This window comes from Phascolarctos cinereus, unplaced genomic scaffold (assembly GCF_003287225.1).
Source record: "Phascolarctos cinereus isolate Bilbo 61053 unplaced genomic scaffold, phaCin_HiC Scaffold_2;HRSCAF=192, whole genome shotgun sequence".
Taxonomy (NCBI): Eukaryota; Metazoa; Chordata; class Mammalia; order Diprotodontia; family Phascolarctidae; genus Phascolarctos; species Phascolarctos cinereus.
Genome location: NW_027555625.1, coordinates 304,307,828 through 304,333,769, shown reverse-complemented (window position 1 = coordinate 304,333,769; position 25,942 = coordinate 304,307,828). Strand labels below are relative to the sequence as shown.

The following is a 25,942-nucleotide window of genomic DNA, read 5'->3' as shown; positions in this document are numbered from 1 at the left end:
TATTGATAAATCAAAAGAAATTAATTATAAAAGAAAAGAAAATGAAGGTTATTGAGAAACAGCATGATTTACTGCAGACTCCTGCACTTGGGGGAGAAGTGTCCTGGTACAAGGATACAGAGCAAATTAGTGGCTGAAGATGAATAGGTATCCAGCCAGGTTTGCTGACTCCTAGGACAGAATTATTTCCTCTACTCCATGCTGCTAATTGGCTTTAGTCAAGGCACTCTATCACTTATGTTCTGTTTAAGTGTATTCCTATGTCATACATGTATCACCTCATCTCCTTTACTCCCTTAATCATATACTCCAGTCTTTCCAAGGTCCTGTATCCTTGTTAATCCAACTATATGTGCATATTTTGCCCATACTTGTGATTTGTATAGGGAACTCCAGGCATAGTCATTTTTCTGCAATTTTTGGAGTCCCAAAGAGTTGCCTGGAGCACTCAGATTAAGTGACTTGATCACGGTCTTCTTCATGACCTCTGACAGCTAGTATATGTCAGTCAGAATTTGAACCTAGGTCTTTCACAATCCAAGGCCATATCTCTATATACTATACCATATGTAAATGTACACAAGCCACAGCCATGCTTATATAATACTAACAAAAACAATAATAACTCGCTAGATATGTGTTTGTATATGTGTATATATCTAGTGAGTTAAGATTATTATCTATATCATCTGATATATACAAATACCAGTCATCCCACAATAACCCTTTGAAGTATGAAGTTCAAGTATTATTATCCCCATTTTATAGATGAGGAAACTGAAACAGTATCCAAGAGGTTCAATGGCTTTCTGAGGACCACACAGTTAGTAAATGTCTGAAGTGGGACTCAAACCCAGGCCTCCCAACACTGTAAGCGGTCTTGCTCTCAAAACAGTGAAAAGCAATTGAGGGAAAATTCAAGCAAGTGCTATACAATAGGAATTCACAGTTTCATGTACAGTCCTCTCCTGTTGTGCAATGTATGTGGAAATACTTGTTTTATTTGGTGTTTTCTAAGATTAGAATTTGTTGGGCAGCTAGGTGGTGCAGTGGATAGAGCTCTGGCCTTGGAGTCAGGAGGACCTGAGTTTTCTGGTCTCAGACACATGAGGCTTACTAGCTGTGTGACCCTGGGCAAGTCACTTAATCATGATTGCCTCACCAAAAAGGAAAAAAAAATATTAGAATTTGTTTTTAATTGACCTTGCAGGTTACATGAATTAACATCCACTCTAACCTGATCTAACATGCATTTATTAAGCACCTACTATGTGCCTTGGGGATACAAAGGTCTTAGGCCTTAGGGACATAGAGACAAAATGAAAAATAGCCCCTGCCTTTAAAAGCTTACAAGCTAATGGGGCATAGAACATAAAAATACATAGGTGCATACATGTTAATTTAGAGAGGAAGGAGAGAACACTGATAATTAAGGGGATCAATAAAATTTTCCACAGGGAACTTGAAGGAAGCTACAGATTTAAAGAGAGAGAGCTGAGGAGAGAATAGAGGATAGAGTCTATGCAAAGGCAGGGAGACAGGAGATGGGGTTCTGAGTTTGGGAAACAGCAAATCGGCTGAATTGGCTGGAATGCATGATTTGTGAAATGAAGTTAAATGAAATAAGTCTGGAAAGGTAGTCTGGAGCCAGTGATAGATTCTAAATGGAAAGGCAAGGAGTTTGTTTACCCTGGAGTAAATAGAAGTCATCAAAGTTTCTTGAATAGGTAAGTGATAGGACCAGGCTTGTGTTTTAGGAAGATTGTTTTGGGATTTGTACAGACTTCGATGATTCAGGAAGAATAAGGCTGACCACTTTGTGCAACTCTGCCACACTTAAATCCAATTCCCCCTCAAGTCAAGACATCATCCCTGAGATCATCAGTCTTGCAAAGAAGGACAAAGGAGAAGGAATAGCTCCTCACTTCTCTGAACCTGTTTCCTCAGGGTAAAAATGGAGATAGAGAGATTTGTACTATTTATCTCACAGGATTGTTGTAATGATAAAAGTAGATAATGATTATGTAGTGCTTTGTAACCATAAAGCATTATATAAATTAGAATTATTCCTATGGTTCCTATGGTTAGCCAGGATGCTAAGCAAACAAGAAATGCACTACACATACATACACACACATATTAAACAAGACAAGCCAGAAGTGTGCTGAGATTTTTACAGCATTCTTAGTTCTAGAAATCGGAAAAACTGGGAAATCCAAATCATGTACATGTTATATTTTGTTTACCTATGTTATAATTTATGTAAATATATATTGTATTTTGGAAGAGGCAGCATAGTGTTGTAGAAGGAGAGCCAGCCTCAAAGTCTAGAAGGCTTAGATTCAAGTCCTGCCTCTGACAGAGACACTGTTTCTAGGCAAGTCATCTAACTTCCTAGTGTCCCAGCAACTTTCTAAAATCTAAAGGTGCAAACCAGTTGCTAATCTGCATTGGTAGAGGGAATTAATTTACCAGGAGAGCCCTATACCAGTGAAATTACAGATCCTCGCTACATATAAATATATATTTGTGTGTGCATATATATGCATATATTATATGTATCATATATGTATGTTATACATACTATGCACTATAAACATATATGTATATAAATATATATAAACACAAGAGTAATTACTACCTTATCAAACTTCCCTGACAGGTCTTCAGTTCTAAACACTTGAGGCATCTTTTAAAATAATCTTTCGCTTAGACGTATTCTAATTGACAATGATCCACTCCTAGAATTTCTTTTTAACGTCAGCTTCATAGGGCATAAGACAGTTTTTACACATACATTGATTCCATGCTTGTCAGTGTCTCAGGATGACTAATTTTCTGCAGTAGCAGTGGGATGTACAAGAATCACATGACACAAGGGCTAGAAAAGAATTTTGAGATCATCTAGTACCACATCCTCATTTTTCAGATAAGGAAGTAGAAACCCAGAGCGGTGACAAAGCTAAACCATGCAGCTAGTAAGTGACTGAACTGATGCTCTACTCCAAGTTTTCTGACACCAGGTTTGAGGCTCTTAAATTTTTTGACTCTTTCTAATAACAATAACAGCCACCATTTGTGTAGTGCTTTAATGTTTGCAAATAACTTTGCAAGTCCTTTTTGATGCTCATGACAACCCTCTGAGAATGTGTTACGTGTATTGTTTACTATAGTATTAATATAAATATAGTTTACTATAGTATTACTGTACTATAATATGCTTTCACATGTATGATCTCATCTGAGAGAGAATGGCCCTGGAAGATAGGTAAGGAAGCTATCACTATCCCCAGACTACAGATGAGGAAACAGATAAAGAGAAGGGAAATGGTGACATGGTTAATGGTCACATGGTAGTGTCTCAGTATCAAATGCAGTTTTTCTGAAGCTAAGTCAAAATCTCTTTCAACTTTACCATGATCACAGAAGCAAATGCTTTATTAGCAAACATCTTTTAAAAACTTAGCATTAGATGGAATCTTAAAACTAGGAAAAGGTTTTTTAAAAATAGTATAATTATTGTCTTCTCAGATTTCAATTTCTGGATCCTTTGTATTAAAAAAGAAAGAAAATTCTAGCTCTTGTTGTTCACAAGAACAAACCCTAAAATCTGAAATAGTTTTAGAAAGAAATTTATTAGGTAATTTGGTAGAACAGTGGGCCAGAAAGGAAGTGTGGCTCCCTTTTGTCCAGGCTCTGGAAGGTTTATATTATATAAGATTTAGCCGAGGGAACCTGCACAGTGCCCTGGAGACTTCTTGCCATGTTGACAGGGAACCATTTAACTCATGTCATTCATCCGTTTCTGAATCTACCTAATTGTATTATTATTTAATCCAATTTTCCATCTCCTATAGTTTTGTTAAAATCTAGGCAAACTATATCCATATAGCATTCCCTTTATTTGCTAGTTTAGTAATTCTGTCAAAAAAGGAAATGTGGTTAGTCTAGCTTGACCTGTTCTTGATGAAATTATGCTGGCTCTTTGGAATCACTAGTTCCCTTTCTAGATGTTTACCAACTATCTTTTTATTGATCTATTGATCTACTCTGGAATTCTGGAATTATATCAGCCCAGCTCACTGACCTATTATTCGTGATTTTTTTTTCCCTTTGAAAATCCTTTACTAGTCTTGTGGGTCTCTTTCCTATCTGCCAAACTCTTTCAAATATCACTGACAGTGGCTCAGTAATCACATCTGCTAGTCCTTTCAGGACTCAAAGATAATGTTTATCTGGGCCAGATGACTTGAATTCATCAAGGGCAACTGGTGTTTTCTTGCTATTGTCCATCTTACCTTGGGTAAACAACTTCTTACTCATTTTCATTGCCATTTCCAGTGTAAAGGTCATCTTTCTTGATAGAGAAAATGGAAGCAAAATAAAAACTAATCAGTTCAAAATAAATTAATAAAAAATTAAAAAACAAAAACAAAAAACTGATCAGTTCTGTCTTCTCTGAAGGAAGAACTGCCTCTTCCATCCTTTTTACCTCCCAAAAGAGCTTTAAAAACAAGAAAACCCCAACAAAACCCTATCACCCTTTTTTGTCATACTTAGCTTCCCTTGCCTGCTTCAGCTGATTTGGAGCTTTAGTATCCTAATATTTTTATAAGACTATATATATAATATATATCATGTTGTTATATTAATCCTTGCTTCTTTTTCCATATTTCTTTTTACAATCTAAGGTAGTTATTGAGTTCCCTGTGTATTTACATAGATCTCTTCAGAAAGTCTCATTGTTCTTTCTCATTGGAATAATTTCCCTTTGTATTTTCAGAATTTCATTCTTGAACACTTCCATTTCCCCTTGGAGTGACCTCTTGTAGCATTTTATTCCTTAGGATCTCTATCTTTCCTCTAAACCCTTTGAAGTCGGCTTTATCAAAATCTAGGGTCCTTGTCAAACCGTGCCACTAAGGCAATCAGTGTTTCCCTGTTGCCAAGAATCAGATCCAGAATAAAATTTTCACTTATTGGTTCCTCCACATTTTGAAGGATTAAAATATCACTTTCAAGATAAATGTACTTTGGCTTTTATAGAAATTTTATAGAAAACTAACAAATCCTTTGAATCTACACTCATCTAATCAAGAATGTTGACTTTCACTAGTCACTCCCTCAGCTCTTATCATCTCGCTTCCAACCTCACAGTGCTACTGAAATTGTTCTCTCAAATGACACCCAAAGATATCCTTTCAAAAGGCTTTTTTTTTTTTTAAGGGCAGCTAAGTGGCACAGTAGATAGAGCATGGACCCTGGAGTCAGAAGGACCTGAGCTCAAATTTGAACTCAGACACTTGACGCTTACTAGCTGTGTGACCGTGGGCAAGTCACTTAACCCCATTGTCTACAAAAAAAGCAAAAGATTTTTTTATTCTGAATCTAACAAAGATCCATATATAAAGTATAACAGAAAAAGAGAATTCTGTATGAAACTGAGAATCTCTTATGTACAGCTTGCTTTTAAAAAAATATAATAGATACTCCATGTTACTTTCAAATGTGACTTATCTAGATTTCTTTCCAAATTTTCTTCTGTTCTCTTCTATTTTTTTTCAAATGCTTCAATGACCCTCTTTTCTTTTCTTGGCAACACTATCCCTAGTTCCCTCTTCCCCAACAACTCTCCTCCACCTCCCCCCCAAAAAAGAAAATCACAATCCTTGTAACAAAAATAATCAAACAAAACAAATTCACAAATTTGTCTGGTCCAAAAATGTGTCTCTCATTCTATACCTCAAGTTCATCACCCCTTAATCAGGAGGTAAGTACATTGCCAAGTTTTTTCAGTTCTAATTTCTGAATATATCTTGCATTTGGCCACTACACTAGTTCAAACTCCCATCATCTCCTGCTTGGACTATTGCAATAGTTCTTTTCTTTCCAATCCATGCTCTCTACACAGCTGTACTACCTTCCTTAAGAAGCTCCAAATTTCTTCTTGCAACTAGGATAACTTTCAGACTCTCTTTGCTTTTAAAAACCTTCACAATTTGACATCTGCCTTTCCAGGCCTATTATATATCACTCTCCTTTATATATTTTATGTTCCAACCAAACTGGTCTGCTTAATGTTCTTCATACAGGACATCCCATCTCCCATGTGCCTTTGCACAGTCTCTTTCCTATGCTTATAATGTACTTTCTCCTCAAACCTACCTCATAGACTTCACTCCCTTCAAGGTTCTGATCAATTTCCATCTCCTATAGGAAGTCTATCCTGATACTCTATTAGTGCTCTCTCCCTGGAAATTACTTTGTATTTACCTCTATTCATGCCGTTTTATCCCAATAGGATTTAAACTCATTGAAGGAAAGGAGTATTTTTGGTCTTTGAATCCCTTGCACCTAGAAAAATGCCTGGCACAAAGTAGGCACTTAATGTGTGTTGAATGAATGAATTTTTTAAAAAGGGACAGACGTGAAAGATGTTAAGGAAGTGAATTTGATAAAATTGGGGAACTGACTGGATATTGGTGGGGAGAAGGACAATGAAGAGTCAAAGATAATTCCTAAATTGTTAATCTTGAATCTTCTTTGACTCTTCACTTTTCCTAACTCCCAATTTCCAATCAGTTACCAAATTTTATTAAGGGAAGTTAGGAGGATGGATGGATTTAAGGGAAAAGATGAGTTTCATTCTGATTGTATTGAGTTTGAGAGCCATATCACATATCCTGATAAAATTGGCCAGCAGGCAGTTTGGGTAAGAAATATATAGATATGGGAATCATTAGCATAGAGATGATAGCTGAACCTATGGGAGCTAAGATCACCAAAAGCATGTGGAAAAGAGAACAGAGTGTACCCATGCACAGGGGACAGAATAGTTTATCTTCCTACAATGACTGAAAAGGATCAGTCTGACAGGTAGGAAGAAGACCACAACAAACATAGTAGTGTCATGAAAAACCAGGAAGAATGGTTTAACTTCTGCTCATCTTTCTAGAATATCAACTAGAATCTATAAGGCAGCAGAAGAAAAGAATACAGAATGTCACATATGAGGCACTCCAGAGAGATGTGGAAAGACTTGTATGAACTAATGTTCAGTGAAAAAAGCAGAACCAAGAGAATGCCATATACAAGGACAACAATGCAGAAGATCACTAAATGGAAGTTACAGCCTAAGTTATTTTAAAAAACCAGTGAAGGTCCTAGAGAAGGAAACATACTTCCTTTCTCACTTTAGAGAACAGAGGTAAACTACTAGGACAGAATACCGTATACACTGTCACACACAACCTCTGTATTGGATTTGTTATTATTCAGTAGTGTCCTACTCTTCGTGACACCATTTGGGGCCTTTTTGGCACAGGTACTTAAGTGGTTTGCTATTTCCTTCTCCAGCTCACTTTACAGATGAGGAAACTGAAGCAAACAGGGTTAAGTGACTTGTCCAAGGTCACACAGCTATTAAGTATGAGGTCAAATTTGACCTCGGGTCTTCCTGACTCCAGGCCCGGCTCTCTATCCACGGTACCACCCAGCTGTATTAGAAGTTTTTGCTGAATTGTTTTTTTCTCACAAGGGAGGGTTCAATGTGTGCGGAAGGGGGTGAGAAACAGCTGTGATTTATGACAAGATGCATCCACAACTTGTTTGTGTTTTCATTTTCGATTAAAAGAAAATAACAGGGGGAACCAATAAGTTTTTTTGTAATGGCAGGTGCTTGACTGAGTCGAAGTGGGTTGGGATCCCGCCTCGCTGAGTCGCCTTGGGCGAGCGTTTTCTTCCAGGAGCGGGCGTCGGGCGCCCCAGCGATCCGCGCCCTCTTCCCCCCGTGGAGGCGCCTGTCCGCGCCAGCGCCGGGGCTGGGTCACAAAGGCTGGGCGCTCCTTCCCGCCGCGTGGAGGCACGGCCCCCGCGTCTGAGGTTTGATCTCGGCAGCCAGTACAACCCGAGTACTTCACCTGCAGCCAAACGCCAACGCCGCCTCCGCTGCTCACAATCGAGCTTCCCGCTCCCGCTCCCCGCGGCGGCGCCAAAGCGGCCGGAAGCCCCCGTCCCGCCCCCCCTCTGTCCAATGGGCTCGCACCAGGGCGGCGGTTGGTTGGGGGCGTGGCTCCGTCTGCCCACGCCCCCTATCCCCTCGACTGGTCCCGCCTAGTCCTGCCTGCCCCTCGGCAACCAACACAACAAAACAAAATGGCGTCTCCGGCTCCCCATACCTGAGGGCTCGGGGACGAAACTCCGCAGGCAGGGATTCCCCTCGGTTTGTCCTGCCCTGGCTGGGCCCAGTAGTGGTGAGTGCCGCGGGTCTGCGCTTGGGATGGGGAGCCGCGGAGCCCGAGACGTGACGAGGAAGGTGGGGGGAGGTTCAGGTGGCCGCGTCTGGGCCAATCAGCGCTTGCGCCGGGTCGGGCGGGGTGTCCAGGTACGGGGTTTAGGTTCCCGGACTAGCTTGGGATGGAGGGGAGGGGATGGAGAGGAGTCAGTGTCGGGGCGTGGGGATGGGAAAAGGCGTATTCGGGGAGCCGAGGTAGCGGGACACAGAAGGATGGGGTGAAGAGGAAAGAGCGCGAGGTGAGGAGCGTGAAGGCAGAGGGGAACATCTGGGCGCACAGCTGCGTAAGGAGGTGAAGACGGGAAAACTGAAATAGATTAAAAGGGTTGGAAGGAGGAGGTCGAGCCAAGCTGTGGCTGTTCTGGTGGAATAGGAGAGATTTTAAGGGAGGGGAGGGGAAGTTTGGTATGGACGAAGAACTGATTTCTAGATCTATCCCTACATGTACTGTTTGTATGACCTTTGGAAAGTCCTTTAAAGTGTCTGAGCCTTGGTTTCCTCAGCTGTACCTTGGATAATACTGTCAGTTTTGCCTGCTACCCTGCGCTCTTGAGAGGATCTAACAAGATGAAAGGGATTTACAGAAATGCCTTTCATATGTAAATGACTATTATTGGGTGAGTGGTGGAGTTCAGATGAAGGGATGTTGTGGGAAAGGTGCTGCGGGTGGTTCAGCTAACTACAGTCCAAAGACCTGGATTCAAATTCCACCCTTTACTACTACCTGTGGGACCTTGTCAACCAAATCACTTAACCTCATTAGGCCTCAATTTTTTCCAATGTAAAATAAAGGGATTGAACTACAAGGCCCCTAAGATTCCTTTGAGCTCTAAATCTGTGATCCTGTATGGGAAGCTTGAGTTTGGACTATAGAATGAAGAGACGATCTGGCCAAATGATAGGAATAAGGAAGGGATGGAGGAGTCAGGGTATTGGGATAGCCACAGGTAAGAGAAGAGGGCAAGAGTTTTGACTAAGGAGGGACTTGAAGAGTGAGAAGTCCCCTGAATATGAGGAGGACTGAGGATTAAATTTAATGCTTTGGGCATCTGATGAAAAAGGAAGGGGTGGGGGAATTTAAGAATTATTTCATTTCCCCATTACATTTTTGTGATTCAAAAGGGAAAACTCAAATTGTGTCTGAGTGATTCATCATCTGGCTTTATCATATAATATCATCCCTCCAATTTTTGCACTTTGCTGTCTGGACCAAATTCTGACAACAAAGAGTGTACTAGCTTGGGTTATTTTACCTTTTTTCTTGCATAGTCATTTTCTAACAATCATTCCAGCTGTCCCAACTTAGGCTATGTCTTTAAACTGTTACTCTTCCAAGAAGGTTTCCCTGAATATCATTAATTCATGAAACTACCAGCAAAATTCTTCAGTCCAGTTTTCTGGGCTTTGTTGTAACAGGGTTTCAAGGAAACTTGTAATCCAGGGAGAAGGCATGAAAATATAAAATAGAGAATGAAGTTGGATATTGCTAATCTAGGAATTTAGGGCAGTAGCTCATAGGGAACCTTTTTTTTTTTAATAGCAATCTGGGTTAAGTGACTTGCCCAGGGTCACACAGCTGGTAAGTATTTAAGGCCTGACTTGTACTCATCAGGTACTTCTGATTACAGGGCCAGTGCTCTATCCACTGGGCCACCTAGCTGCCCTTCAGTGAACCTTTAAGGGTATTTGGACATGAAGATCTTAAGGAATGTGGTGGTAGTGTGGAGAAGGGGTCAATATAGGGGGATAGCATGGTATAGTAGAAATAATGTCTGAATTCAGTTACCAAACTTGAGATCTTGTCTGAGCTTTGCTACTGACGTTGGGCAAGTCACTGTGGGCTTCAGTTTCCATATCTGTAAAATGAGAGTGTTGGACTAGGTGATTTTTATGATATCTTTCAGCTTTGCCACATCTTCTAAGATCTCTTTCGGCACCAATTCTACCTTATAGTGATAACGTTTCAAGTTCTAAGCTCTCTTAGAGCTCTGTGTGATTCTCTGTTCTAACATTCGGTGTTCCAAAGTCCTTTCTAGATCTGATAGCCTATGACTCAAGTGTGAGATGCAAATAGAATTGCATTGTAATTAAAAAGCAAAATAGGTTTTTGTTTGCATTTTTTAAAACTGAAGAAAGTTAAAATATACATAATGTGGAAACTGGTTTTATTCACCTGGTTCTGTGGCACAATCCCTTGTCTATTTCTATTCATAATAGGTATGTTCTTTAGGTTGCTGTGGCTATTTGGTTTTTTGCCACTTTGCTTTGGTTAGGACTATACTTGGCTAAAGAGACTGATAAAGATCTATGTGTGTACCTTCTAAAGATTAGCCATGGTTTTAGAAGAAATCAGTTCGACTTAGCAGAGTAAGCATCTGATATTCATAACTGAGGCCCCTTTTATTTCCATGGCAAAGTTAACTTTTTCTGTAATGTGTTTGGTGCATACTGTGAAATGGGTTAACGTAATGCCAAATTTGTTGGGGGGAAAAAAAGATAAAGACATGTTTGCTGTGGTGTCAAGCAATAGATAATTTGGAGAACAAGGCTTTTTTGAGTGGTTCTGGTGGGTTATTTTAACAAGAGGAAATGAAAGCAAAAAGTGTAACAAGGCATACGAGTCAGCTGGATTTGCTTTTAGAAGGCCAGTCCTTGAATAGCAGGTGTCAGGCATGACTGAAGTTTTAAGACTGATTTTTCATGTGCCTCATGTTGGTCAGGAAATCATTTCTAACAGGTAATTTAAAAATGTTTCCAGCAATTGTATGTAGCATCATTGTAATAATATTATATATTTATATATATTATATATATATATATATAATATATAATATTATTATAAATAGCTTACCAAGATGAATACATTGAGGAATGATATTTTTTTAAAAAATTCATTACTTCATGTTTTGTTCTCATATCATTCATACACATGCACCCTGAATATCTTTTATATTATGTTTGCAAATATAGGTAATGATAATACCTCCCAGTAACAACTTAAAGAATGCTTTCATATCTGTTTTCTCTTAGTCTTCACCTCTTTGTGAGATTGGCAAGGTAGGAGTTATCAATGCTCATTTTATAAACTAGGAAACTTAGGATTCGAGAAATTAAGATAAGGTCACACAGTTGGTGCACTGTGGTGCATGGGCCAGATCAGGGGCATTGTCGAGGCTACATGTGGCCCAGGTCTCCTAGAACCTACCCTTGTTAAAAGCCATGCTGCCTTTCTTTCTATGTATTGTATCATCATGCTTAATTTTTTAAAATTCTGATTTAACAAACCCTCAAAAAAAGAGAATATTCCTTAACCAGAGTAAAGCAGAAAAAAAGAATATGTGTTGTGTACAACTCTTTAAAAAATTTCAACATGTTACTTCAAAGCCATCTTCCTTGTCTGTTTTCCTGTTTGTTCTCTTCTGTGAATTTAAAAAATGCTCCAGTCACCCTTTGTTATTTTTCTTTTTTTTTAAATAACACTATCATTGACCTCCTCCTGAGGTTTAACCTGCTCCCCAATTAAAAAAAAAAAAGAAAACTCAATCCTTTAAAGTCAATAAGCATAGTCTGTCAAAGCACATCATACTTTTTAACTTTCGTTTAGGTAGACTCAAGTTTGTTTGGAAGTCTTGTGCTGGTTTCATTTAGTTCTTTAAATGGTAGCTAGATATCTTTTCAGAGATGTAGATGGGATTTATGTTATGGATACCTCTGAGATAACTTCCACCTCAAATTCAATGACTTATGATTTTAAAAGGGTCAATGCTTACCTAAAGTGAATGGATTAAAAATGCTTTTGGCTTGCAGTGCTAATAATTTTTAATAGTGGCCGATGAAAAATTAAATCTGGAGCAGCAAGCGTAGTGTAAATTGACACTATAACCTTCCCCAAGATTGGTAGAGCTAATGTTATATTTGGCTGAAAATTTGTGTAATACTCTCTCAAAATTTTGTACTCGGTTTAGGCAGAATTGTCCAACCTCAATTACTGCAAGTTTATAAGAATTATTGAGTATCATAAAAATCTACTCAGAACAATCTTATAAATTGTAGTTGACATTGGTTGAGGATACAGTATTGGAGAAGCATGTCATAGATGAAATGAGCCCTTTTACTACATTTGCTGGGTAAAGCAGTTGTTTGAGACAAGACAAACCTAGAGAGTACTATTTTCTTTATATTTGTGTAAGTGATTTAGAGAAAGTCTAAATGATTTTTTCAAAAAGGCCAAGCCTGGGAACAAGTAGTATTGTTGTTTTTCGGTTGTTTCAGTCATGTCTGGCTAGAACCAAAACATAGGTTAGAAATGGCAGATATGATCACTGTCATTGATCCGTGAGAGATTTATTGTGAGTAACGTATTAGTGCTACAGAACAACAACAAAAAAAAGGCCAGTATTCCAGTCTTTGAAAAGAAAAGAATAGATAAAGTTTGCAAAGTATAGACCAGTGAATTTTACTTTGATTCCTGGAAAAATTTCAGAATACATTATTAAAGAGATGCTAATAAACACCTTGAAATAAAAGCTGTTATCACAAAGGGCCAATATGGCTATAACAGAGAGTACTAGACTCATAACATTTCCTTTTTTTTTTTTAATAGAGTAAACCCCATTTTTGCCTACACAAAGTTCTGTTTTAATGCCTTAGTGTGGCATAGAGGTGATCTAAGGTTCTTAAAGACTATGGCAGCAGAGCACACATTCTATCATTCCAAAAGTACAATAAGCGGTATCTAATTCTAAGAACTTGCTATGCATAGTGAAGTGTTCATGCTGGGGAGGGTTCCCATGAAGGCAACCACAAAGGAAGAGGGCTTTGAATTCATGTCATAAAAACTGGGAATGTTGAACTTGAAAAAGAGAAGACATATAGGTGGGGGTCATAATAGCTATGTTCAAGTCATTTAAGAGCCCCATCATTTGTAAGAAGGATTTAATTTTACTTGCTTGACCCTGGAAGGCAAAATTAGGAACAATCGTCACAAATTTCAGAAAGGCAAATCTAGGCTTGACATCTGGAAAATCTTCCTAACCTTTGAGTTGTTCAAAAGTAGTATGAGTTGCCTGGGAAGAAAGTGGATTCCATTGTACCAGGAATCTTAAATGAAAGGTTAGATGACCACTTGTCAGGAATAAATTGGGCAAGATGGCCTCTGATATTCCTTACTTGTTTTATGATTTTATCTTTTAACATTTTGTGACCAAGGCAAGTTATTTTTAACTTGTTGGACCTTGGTTTCTTCATATTTTAATGGGGGTTGAAATAGATGATTTCCAAGGTCCTTTATAACACTAAAATTGTATGATTCGATATTTTTATCATCCACCTACAAGCTATGTGACTCAGGCCAAGTGGTTTAATTTCTCTGACACTCATTTCCATCATTTATAAAATGATATTGGACTATGTGACTTCTTGGATCTCTTCCAGGTTAAGCAGTCATGTTCTTTGGTCCCTTCCAGCCTTAACATTTCATAGTTTTAAATATTTTACCTTTGTATAAAATCTACATATCTGCAGAATATTAATATGGGCATGTATACATGGTTAAAGGCATAGTAAATTTGATATCCCCCTGAAGTTTTTAAACCTTAAGCATGCCAGAAAGTATAGTTTGTAAAAGATAGCATATTCGAGAATGTAGGCATGGCCATTCTTTATGTATGTTGAAAAGTTCAAACTTCATCTAATAAGTACAGGCAATTCTTGCTTTACCTGAGTGAACCGTTCCTGCAGACCTTAAAGCATTTTTCACATAGTGTAGAAATGTAAAGAAGGGAGAAAGAGGGCTGAGTGCCAGTGGGGTGAGAGGATTGGCACAGTTTAAGGACCTGTGAGGTCCTGGAACAGACAGGTGTTATACCCAAGTGGGCACACACAGGCAGGCAGAGTGGGGCAAGAACTCCTTTCTCAGTACCCAGAGGTCTCAGGTGTTTTGTTTTGTTTTGTTTTGTTTTGTGGAGGTATGGGAGGCTGCTGGACAGTTAGCTGAAGGGCAAGAGTGGAGAGAGGGAGAGAGCACAGTAAATGGTAAAGTTGATGTAGGTGGCTTTTTTTTTTTTGGAAATGCAGCTATCTTTAAATTCAAATTTATGAAATGTGAATTTATGTAAAGCAAGAACTGTCTGTAAATGGATTTTTTTGGTCTGCATATTTATACCGCATTAAGTACCTTGAAATTTCTTTCAGCTTTGGCTCAACTATCGACCACATTCTTGCAATGAAGAAAGGTTCCTATCAAGAATCACCACCAAGAACAAAAATGACGCCATCTCGCTCACCTAGTCCAGCATCTCAGTTGTCCAGTACAAGATCTAGGTCACTTTCACCTTATACCAGACATGAGACTCCTACTCTTCATACTAGAGGACAGTGGTTTGAGCAAAATGACATCATGGGAGAAAGTAATTTGTCTCTTGACTACCAAGATGATAAAGGTACTATTTATTAACATGCAGTCAGATTGATATTTTAAATAATGATGACATTAAACTATTTCTGTGTATCTTTCCTTTTTCCAAATTTCATAGCACTCTGCACCTGTGTTATGCATTTACCATGTTTCTCTCACAAGACTTTGTTTATAGTAAGACCTTAAGAAATGTTTGTTGAATTATATATGTTGTGGTCTAATAGAGAAATTTGTCTACACACAAACTAGTGTTGTGGTAGAAATACCTCTAAATTGGGAGACCCATCTCCATGTATTATATTTATATAAGCTGTTCCCAATGTATGGAATGCTCCCTTTACTCATTTGCGCTTCTCAGAATCCTTATCTTCCTTTAATGCTCAACTCACATTTATTTCTCTTACTCCATGTAGTTTCTCTTACTCTCTTACTCCGTGAAGCATTTCCTGATATCCCTAGGTTAATGTTTTATCTGTCCTCAACTTTTCTTCTACTATACTTATCCCACAACAGCATGTTAACTTCTTAAGGGAATAGAAGGTTGCTTTTATTTATATTCCCACCACTTAATATGGTGCTGAGGTACATATTAGGTACTTAATAAATGGTGTTGGTGTTGGTTGAAAAGCCCTGGGTGCTGTTCCTGGCTTGATCACTGACGCTTTTTGTGACTTCATCTCCACCTCATGGAATCCCTTCTTCCTTCAAGGAGGTTAAGAGGGAGTTCATTCTTGGCATGGAGGATATCTTATTGAAAGACACAGAGACTAGAGATGGAGTGTTATGGATGAGAAGCAGAGAAAAAGCCTATTTGGTCAGGTCCTAGAGTGCAGGAAGGGGAGTAGTATCCAATGAAGCTAGAAAGATAAGTCGGAACCAGATGGGGAAGGGTTTTCAAAGCTCACAAGAGAAGTTTATGTAACTCTAGAGGCAATAAAGAGGAAGCCACAGGAGTTGAGTAGGGGAATGATGTGGTCAGATCTGTGTTGAGCGGAAATTACTTTGACAGAAAAGTGTAAAATGGATTGGAGTGATGAGGAACGTGATATGGAGTGCAAATAAAAGATTGTTGCTATAATCTAGACAAGAGGTGTTGAGGGCCTGACCTGAGGTGGTAGCTGTGTAAAAAGAGAGCCAGGGTTGGATGCAAGAGATGTGGAGATAGAAGGGGTGAGATCTGGCATCTAATTGGTTATGTGGGGTAAGGGTGAATAAGAAATTAGGATTATGAATGTAGGAACTGAAAGGTTGTGGTACCTTCAACACAAATAGGGAAGTTTGGAAGGGGGAGGGTTTGGGGAAAAGAAAATGAGCTCAATCTTGGACATTTTGAGGTTGGGATGTCACCAGGACATCCAGTTTGAAATGTCCTGTTAGATATGGCAACAGATGATGTGCACCGAGGTTCAAAGGAGAGGCTAGGGCTAGATATACAGTATAGATCTAAGGGGCTAGATCTCTAGGCTCCTTTCCTGCTCTAATATTCTATATTGTTGCGTCCCTTTTACCTCTGTTCTCCTCTAAGTTTAATCTTACTTTTTGACTGTTAGTTTAGTTGTGACATTTGACAGGAAGTGGTATCTGGGTCAGGGTGAAGCTACTTCTCAGATAGTGACAGTGGGGGAGTTGCTACCAAGGTATAGCTTCCATTTCTTATGGCAAGAGTTTTTCTGAGCATCTCTTTACTCCAAACCTTCCATCACTGTAGAACAGAGTATATTTGCCCTTTTCAAAATATCAACTGGTCCATGTTCAGAGTAAAGCCTGTTGTTCTTGAGAGGGATTTCTAAAAATATGACATATATAGATTCTATATATTATTCTATATATATTAAAATCTATAGATTTTAATGATAATTTAAATGATAAATTTTCTTAAACATCTTGTACCAGAAAAGTACATTTAATTTAATAAATTACATTTTAATTTAGTAAGTACATTTAATTGTGTGTACATTAACCAAATAATTTGATCATAGCCTTAAAAAACTGAGGATATTTCTTAACAAACCTTTTTTTTAGCATCAGAGCCCCATCAACACTGACAGTACATTAAAATTTTCCTAATGTTATTAGAATTTAAGAATTGATAACCATCCTTCCCCACCTAGAAAAAAAATGTGTTTTACTTTACATAAAACAAAAGTAGGGGAGCTAGGTGGTGCAGTGAATGGAGCTCTGCCCTTGGAGTCAGGAGAACCTGAGTTCAAATCCAGCCTCAGATGCTTAATACTCACTAGCTGTGTGACCCTGGGCAAGTCACTTAACCCCGATCACCTCACCAAAAAAAAAAAGTGACATGCTTGCATTTGGTAATGTGGAACTAAGAAATTTTGGAGCCAAAGAATAGAATTGACCCATTGCTAAATTTCTGCTCCACAGGACAAGTCAAGAAGTAATGTGCACTATTGTGCTTGTCATTGTGAAATATAACAAGACTAACAGTGTTGCAGGACTATACTAAAATGATACAAGATGGTGAATGTCAGTTGGTGAAAGTAGACCTTTTTTTCCCATGAAATGTAAAATGTGCCATGCAAAATGGAATGAGAAAGTGAGGTCTTTTTTCATGAGATGTAAAATATTTTGTGAGATGTAATATTCCCCACCAATCAGAATAGGAATTTAGGTTTTTGCCCCTGCTGAAAAGGAGGAAAATACATAGCTGCTTTGTATTTCTTCATTGATTAATGCAACAAACTTGTATTAGGCATCTGTCATGTTTAAGGCTCTGTACTGGAAACTGGATGAGTTACCTCTTTCGAGTGTGTGTGTGTGTGTGTGTGTGTGTGTGTGTGTGTGTGTGTGTGCGCGCGCATTTTCTGTTAGTATTTACCCATTTCAAAAACATGAACTTCTTTTTAAAGAACAGCATTTGCTGGATCAAATAAAATAATTATATGTATAAAGTTTTGTATACCATAAGCACCATAAAAATGTAAGCTATCAGCTGTTCTCATAGCTTTTGTAAGCATTAAGGATATATCTGTCTCCTCCTTTCCCAGTTTCCCATTTCCTTCCCCCAACCCTGACTAGACTATGTAATTGAAATATTTTTTTAATTGTTATTTTGTTAAATAGAGTATATTTGAACAAACTTCAGGCATTGTAGCTGAAACAAATGTTTAGAGAAAGAAATGGTAGTTTTGCACTTAGTGTTTTCCCCGTAAATACATCTAGGTACTCTTAAAATGTTTGTAAAAGCATTTCTATAAGTTATGATAGAAATTCATCTACATGTTTCTGAAATGTTTCATTTAGTAGTGTATCACCACTTTTCTGGTTGTCTAAGTTTAATTTCATTTCTTGAGAATATTATGTTTTCTGGTGTTCTATCATCTTATTTGCTGCAAATGATTTGTTTACTTTCATTTCAGATGATCCTACTCCTGGAGTAAGGTATATTACAGAGGCCCTTATTAAAAAGCTTAGCAAACAAGAAAATTTGGCATTAGTAAAATCTTTGAATCTTTCCCTTTCAAAGTATGGTGGCAAGAAATTTAAGGTATGTTACCAGCAATCGCTACTTTTAGATATTCAGTCATTATGTTTGAAATATAGTTTTGTGGGGTTGGGTTTTTTTTTTTGGAGTGGGAGGTAAAGCTTACGTTTTCAAATGGATTGCATCATAGTTGAGGAAATATAATAGTAGCTTACAGTTTACAAAGTGCTTTCCTCAAAAAACTCCTTTGAGGTAAGCAGTTCAGTATTAGTATCTCTGTCTTACCTGAGACTGAGAAAAGTAAAATGACTTGCTCAAGAGTCACACAGTACGTGGGGGATCCAGTGCTCAAAACGAGAGGTTCAGACTCCTATTCCATTGCTCTTCTAACTCTGTCTAGCTGCCTCTTCATATTTCTACAGAAATTCAGAAAGCTCTTTATTGTTGATTGTGGGAGTTCTGTGGGAGAAGTCAGTCTATGGCTCCTAATGTGAGAGAGCTCCTTGGTTGCTTCTGCGCATCTGGTCAGTTGGGATTTTACTTTTCATTAACTGATTGCTGTTAGCATTACTGGCACTCCCTAGATTGAGTAAATTTGAATAAACTGCAGAACGAAATTTTAAAAATTATACAGTGATACACTGAAAAAAATTCCAAGGTGATCCTATGAAAATTGTAAATCTTGAAATGTAAATTCATTGAATGTATTTTGACTGCCTCCTGCATGCAAAGCACTGTGGAGAAACACAAATATTATATCTTGGGATCTCTTATAAGTTAATAGATCATTAGGTTGGAAGGCATCTTAGTGATCTAGCCTCATTTTTCACATGAAGAAAGTCAAAACTCTAGAGAGGTTGTTAAATTGACTCTCCAAGGTCAAATATACCATTAATGTTAGGGGCTAGTATTAGAAATCAGGGATCCAGTGCTTTTTCCAAAATATCACTTATTTTTTGCCTGATTACAGATTGCAGACCATAAGATTTTTTGTAATTTTTCATTGTGTTTTTATTTAGAATATATGTATCTTTTTGCCAAAAATTTTTTAAAATAATTTTTGTATTATATTGGAACATTTGTTTACATATAGTAATTAATTTGTTCTCATCTAGCACATAGAAAACCTGGAAAAGTGTAATAAACTTGAAGTATTGAATCTCAGCTACAATCTAATTGGGAAGATTGAGAAATTAGATAAGCATGTAAAATTACGTGAACTGAATTTATCATATAACAACATCAGGTAAGCAAATTTTAAAAAGTCATTTCAACCAATAATTGTCAGCATCTATTAATACAAGTCAGTTTGTTTTAGTAGAGTGGTACTATATCTATACTAGAGCTATTTAGGCTATCTAAAAGGTTCCATTGATATTAAGAAAAAAAGAAATTTGTACCCAGGTCAGTAATGGAATCTGTCCCTAAACAGATCATAGAGTTTCAGAGTTGGAATAGAACTTAATTAGAGGTCACCCTGAGAAGTGATCATCTAACCTCTGTTTGAATACTTCCAGTGATGGAGTACTTAATGTCTCATAAGGCAGTTCATTTTATTGCTAGACAGCTCTAATTCTTAAACAGTTTTTCTTTATTATTGACTGAACATGACTCTCAGACTTCCAGCTATTAGAATCATAGATTTAGAGATGGAAGGGACCTTAGAGACCACCTAATCCAATTCCTCTCCCCATTTTACAAGATGAGATATTGATGCCTGGAGAAGTAGAGTGACTTACCCTAGAAGTGTCAGTAATTGTACTCAGTCTTGTGACTTCAAATCCAACACTCTTTCCACTTCACCATCCTCTGAATGAGATGTTTGTAAAGTGCTTAGCACAGTGCCAAAGCACAAAAAATGCTTATTCTCTCCTCTTCTCTCCCCTCCCCTCTAATACCAAACTAAATCTTCCCAGTTCTTCAATCATTCCTTCTTTGACGTGGCTTTTTCCTTTTCTCAACTTGATTGTCCTCCTTTGGAACGTGCATGTATCTTGTTATTTATACGTTGTCTGCCCTTTTGGAATGTGAGCTAGATTGATTATCAGTGTCCCTCTTAAATATGATAAATAGAATGATGATTTAACTAGGTAAGCAGAATGTGACAAGTGTCAGAAGCTTGGTTTCAGTTAATATGTTGCATATTCTTTGTTTCTCAGTTCATCTTATTTGAAATGACAAGAGACCTGGGTTCAGGTCCTAGTACTACCAAGTAGGTGTAGAACTCTGAACAAGTCATTTAATCTCTCTGAGCCTCAATTTTCTCATCGTAAAATGAAGGAGTTCATCAGATTATCTCTATGAGGTCTCTTTTAATTCCAACATTCCGTGATTCTGTGATTCTATTTAAAGTCACCCAAATGGAGGGGAAGGAATTTTGGTCATATAAGAATGTCATATAATTGCTTAATAATACTCCTTATTCTTATCAAGTCTAATTTAACCTTAATTTCCAGGAAAATTGAAGGCCTAGAACATATGCAGAATCTTCAAAAGCTGAATCTTGCAGGAAATGAAATTGATCATATTCCATTATGGTTTGGGAAGAAGTTAAGATCCTTGAGGGTCCTTAATCTGAAAGGCAACAAAATATCTTCAGTAAGTAATTTGAACTGATTTGAATTAGTACCAGTCATTACACTACTACCTAAATTAATTTACTGATTAAGTGATATACTAAACTCACAAAACATTTTGTGGGACCTATTAGTTTGACCTACCCTATCTCTCAAGTTATTTAAGTCTGTCTTTATTTTTACAAAGAGAGTTATAGTTAGATTCACATAGTTCTAGGTGAATCTTGAAAGACATATTCCCAAGACTTTTATAGATTCTATAGTTATTTTAATGGGATTTCTCTTTTTAGCTCCTCTTACTGTTTGTTGTTGGTTATATGTAGGAATAGTAATGAAACTTTTAGAAAAATGTTATAATAAATGTTCTATTTCCCAGCAAATTATATCACTCTCTATTCTTATTGTTTATTTTTTATAAAGATGTTATATTTGTGTGGCACATTATAAGGCTTTTTCTGAATACTGTCATATCCATTATCTTATTTGATCTTCATAAGTCACCTGTCACAGAAGTATAGGGCAGGGATCATTATTCCTATTTTGCAAGTGAGAAAGCAGACATAGAGAACTTGAGTAACATACGCCAAATGACACAGTTTGTGTTGGAGCTAGCACTGAAGATCCAATCCCCCCACTCCTAGGCCATACTCTTTTTAATATACTAAAGCCATTTCTGTACTGAATCATAAAATATCCAAGGATTCAAGTGTCTAAGGACCATTAGAACGTAGAATGTTAGGGTTGGAAGGAACTGTGGAACACAGAATGTCAGAACATAGAATATAATAATAACACAATTACAGAATTGGAAAGAATTTATAACTAACATTTATATGATACTATGTGCCAGGCATAATACTTTGCAAGTATTATCTCATTTGATCCTCCCAATAACCCTGAGAGGTAAGGTACTATTATTATCCTCATTTTACAGTTGAGAAAACTGAGGCTAAGGGTCTTGCCCAGCTCTAGTAAGTGTTTGAGGCTGAATTTGAACTCAGGACTTCCTGACTTCAGGCCTGGTGCTACCCTGTACCTGAAGATGAATACCTTTGTTAACACCTCAACAAGAGGTAAACCTTTACTGGACCATGTCCTCATATGTTCAACTGTAGACCACCCTCCAGGTTAGCATCTACTCTTTAATGAGTTTTGAGTCTAACCACGTAGCCGAGTTCAGATACAACTAACTATACTATCTTATGGTACACATCTCTATCTTATTCAAAAGGACAGCACAAGAGACGGCATTTGTCAAATGCTTTGCTAAAATCTAGGTATATCATTCTTTTACTTTTTCTAATTTAATAACTATTTTTCAAAATGAGGTTAGTCTGTCATAATCTGTTCAATAAAAGGAAGCTTGGCTTCATCAAGATCACATTTTTTCTTTCTAAGTATTCACAAAGCTTCACTTTAATAATACATCAAAAGTTACAGTTGAGAGAATATAAAGTGTTATAACTAAAAGGGACTTCATCTAGTTCAATCTTCTTGTCTTGCAAATGTGGGAAATGTGGCCCAAACTAGGGAATTGAGACAAATGTTGACCTGAGAATCTGGAGCCTATGGTTTGAGTATTGGCCATGTGAGTAATTCATTTTGTGATCTTGCAAAGTTACTTAATTTCTCTTAGCTTTGGTTTCCTGGAGGTAAAGAGTTTGATAAGTCCCTACTGTGGGAAGAGGTATTTCCTTTTATTTTTTGCTTCTTTGTTGTATTTTATCTAAGGTTTTCGTAGAACTCTAATAATTATATGTCTTTTTCAGCTCCAGGAAGTAAGCAAGTTGAAGTCACTCAACGATTTAACTTCTCTGGTTCTGGAAGGCAATCCAGTAGTAGAGCTTCCTCATTACTACCAATATACCATTTTCCACCTCAGATCACTAGAAAGTTTGGAGGATCAGCCAGTGACAAGTCGGGACAGGCAGGAATCTTTTGATAGATTTGATTTAGGTAAGGTGACAGAATTTCTAAGTCAAAGTCTAAGCTTCTGAAAAAAAATTCAGAAAGCATTTTTCAAAAAACATTTTATTATTAGTTTCCTAATAATAAATAACTTGCTTAGAAAATGTAGCATATTTGGACGCTACTGTGGTGTGTTAAAAGAAAAATGGCACTAGATTTGAAATAAGATCTGAATTCAATGCCTGACTCTGCCATTTACTCAACTGTGTGTATGACCTTGGACAAATAAATCACTCTACCCTTCTGAATCTGTTTTCCCTTTAGTAGCCTATCATGTAACTAAAATCCTTTTGCCACTCACTTCACAGTGATTTTGTTAGGGTCAAATAAGATAATGAATATGAGTAAAGTGCTTTGTAACTATAAAGCTCTAAAAATACATGAGATTTTGTTTATTACTGTTGCATTGTAAAGCTAGTCTTTCAAAATAAATTTTTTAACAGAATTATTACCACATTTTTAAAAATCCTTTTTCATATGTCATAGGTGGTGGTGGTGGTAATGGTGGTAATAATAGTAGTAGCAGTAGCAGCCGCAGCAGCCCCTCATACTTCAGAAGGGCTTTAAAGTTTCCCCGTGCTTTCTTCTGTTAGGACAGATAGCATGGTTACTCTGCCTATTTTACATCAGGGTAAACATGGCCTCTGAGAAGGGAGGAGATCTGCTCAAGTCATCTTGCTAGTGGCAAAGTCACATTACATAGAACCCTGATCTTTATACTTTAAGTCCAAGGCTTTTCCCACTGCATCATGCTTCCTTTCAAGAAGATCAGGGAAAAATGGGAATGACAGTTTTATTTTTATTGACAGAGGAGATAGAACGACTAGAAAGAGATGTGGAAAAGAAGACAAAAGAAGCAGAAGAGCTAGAGAAGAAACAGGCCCAATTCTTGGAAGAAATAAAAAATCAGAATGAAATAAACCGATCTTTGAAAGAGGAAGTTGCCCAGCATAAACACAGCTACAAGGAGCTTCAGAGTGACCTCAGCACCAAGAGTGAATTGGTATGTGGCTTCTGACCCTTTCTCGTCATGTCCAGTGTGCTCTTTTTCTGGGTCTTGGGCCTCTGTAATAGGGGCTGGGCTTGTAGCCCTTTGGCTATTTTTCAGGTGTATCTTAATGTTAGGGTCCTCATGTTGTGTGGTATTCTGCTCAGTAAAAATGTGTGGCTTTTGTATCATTTGTCACAAAGTCATGGACCATAGATCTTTACTACCTACCATAGATGAAGCTGTAATAAAAAACACCACATTCATTCACGGACCAGACATTGATGAAGTGTCTACTCGCACTGTACTAAGTGAGCCACAGATGGGGAACATGGAGACAGTGAAGACAGACATCCTGCCATCGTGAGCTTAAAGTCTAACTGTAGGGTTGTAATACCTAAGAAAACATGCAATACCCATTCAGTGGCCATAAGATAGAACAGATTATGTAAGAGAATAAAACAAGGACAGAATACTTTGAGACTGGAGGCAGCAAAGATCACTTCTAACTTGAGGAACAGGGCGGACTTCTTGTAGGTGTTGGCACTTAAGCTAGGTCTTAGAGAATGGGGTAAGCATCACATACCATTAACTGTTCTGCTTTACCAGTTCAAGCTTGGCAGGTAGCACTCATTATGTTTAATTTCTTGCTCTATTAACACCTGAACCTTCCTGTAGTTACTAGAGCAGCTAGGTGGTACAGTGGCTAGAACACTGGGCCTGGAGTCAGGAATATTAGAGTTCAAATCTGGCTTCAAACACATACTAGCTGTGTGACTCGAGAAGTCACTTAACCTTCATTTGAGTCACTTTCCTCATCTGTAAAATGGGGATAATAATAGCACCCACCACCCAGGATGGTTGTGAGGATCAAATGAGATAATTGTAAATTGCTCAGCACGGTGCCTGGCCCATAGTAAGCACTATATAAATGTTAACTATCATCATCATCATGATTATTCTTCTTCTTTTACATTAAGCCTACATTTGAATAGGGAAGTCATTTGAAATACAAACACTTAACCATATCTTTTTGGTCTCTTCTGCCTTTACTGCATTAATCCACTTGAGAAACAAGCTTTTATTAGGGATTTGGACTAAGCTACAGGGAAGAGTTGACTTTGGGGAAGTGAGCAGAGCACAATGGAGAAACCCCATATCTTCCTAGTTTGTTTGTCAGATTGTCACAGTATTTGTCAAGTCCCTTCACATGAATTTTGTTTGGAAATAATTAGTGTTAACAGGATGTAGTGACAAGAGTGCTGGTGTTAAGAGTTAAGATAATATGGGTTCTTAGTGCAGCTTTATACCTCATAGCTTTCTCTGTTACCTTGGACAAGTCACTTGCCTTTCTGGGTCTCAGTTTTCTTATCTGCAAAATGAGGGAGTTATATTCAGTGATCTGTAAGCACCCTTTCAACTCATGAACTTTTATGACATAACTCTGTTAACTTCTTTGTTCCTTTAGCTGGTATCTTGGTTTCTGGCAGATCATTTTCTACTGATTCTATCTTCCTCATTACAGGTAGTCTCTCTTGGTTGAAATGCTTAGCACATGGAATCTGTTTGCATGGTAATTGATATTAGATCACTTGCTTACATATTACATTCTGCTTGCCTGCTCTTTGTGGGACTGTTTATATGTTTTGAAATGAATGTGTGCTTTGAAGTAATACGGCATGATAGAAAGAGCTCTGTACTTGTAGCCAGAGTACCTAGGTTCAAATTCTCATACCCTGTGTGACATTGGGTAAGTCATTTAACTTCTCTCTATAGTTTCATCTGTAAAATGAGAGAGTTGGACTTAATGGACTAAGATTCCCTTCACCTCTAATTCCCATGATACTGGGTTAAAGAGGGAGATCTGAGGCAGTTAATTTGATCTACTTCAATAAATACAGTCAACTCATGATTATTCTAGGAGGTGATAATTCATTTTACCTTATTTTTAGGCTGTGTAGTTCTCTTTGTCTTTTTATGCCTGTCAATTTGGTACAGTGAAAACAGCACACATTTGAGAGTCAAATGAATTGTTATTGTTAGGTTTATGAATTTTGCTTGTCACTTCTCTGGAAAAAAAAGGGCATAGCTACACCCCTCATAGTCTTCAAGAGGAGCTTTTCAAATCAGTGTGATGTCATCTACAAATAATAAGCACATCATCTATGCCACAAGTATAAAAATATTAAATGCCTAAGCACTAATTACTAGGGCTCACTACTAGAGGTGTTCTTCCAACTTGACATTGAACCATGAATGA

At 37.6% G+C, this 25,942-nt stretch overlaps 1 protein-coding gene across 15 annotated transcripts in view; it reads left to right on the top strand.

Moving 5' to 3' along the window:
* Window positions 1-2,932: 2,932 nt before the first annotated feature.
* Window positions 2,933-25,942, top strand: part of CNTRL (centriolin) — a 105,027-nt gene continuing 82,017 nt past the window's right edge. For 12 of the 15 annotated variants that reach the window (XR_013484776.1, XM_078150157.1, XM_078150156.1 and 9 more), the window contains exons 1-7: window positions 2,933-3,023; window positions 14,486-14,733; window positions 18,086-18,213; window positions 19,266-19,396; window positions 20,607-20,748; window positions 22,496-22,682; window positions 23,504-23,697. Coding sequence is in view for 14 of the 15 variants with exons in the window: in XM_078150157.1 (XP_078006283.1) it covers window positions 2,995-3,023; window positions 14,486-14,733; window positions 18,086-18,213; window positions 19,266-19,396; window positions 20,607-20,748; window positions 22,496-22,682; window positions 23,504-23,697 (1,059 nt within the window). In the remaining variant the exon portion in view is untranslated. Of the gene's footprint in view, window positions 3,024-8,094; window positions 8,253-8,469; window positions 8,586-14,485; window positions 14,734-18,085; window positions 18,214-19,265; window positions 19,397-20,606; window positions 20,749-22,495; window positions 22,683-23,503; window positions 23,698-25,942 lie in introns of those variants that run through there. The other 3 variants (XM_020990566.2, XM_020990567.2, XM_020990563.2) reach the window with 3 other exon arrangements.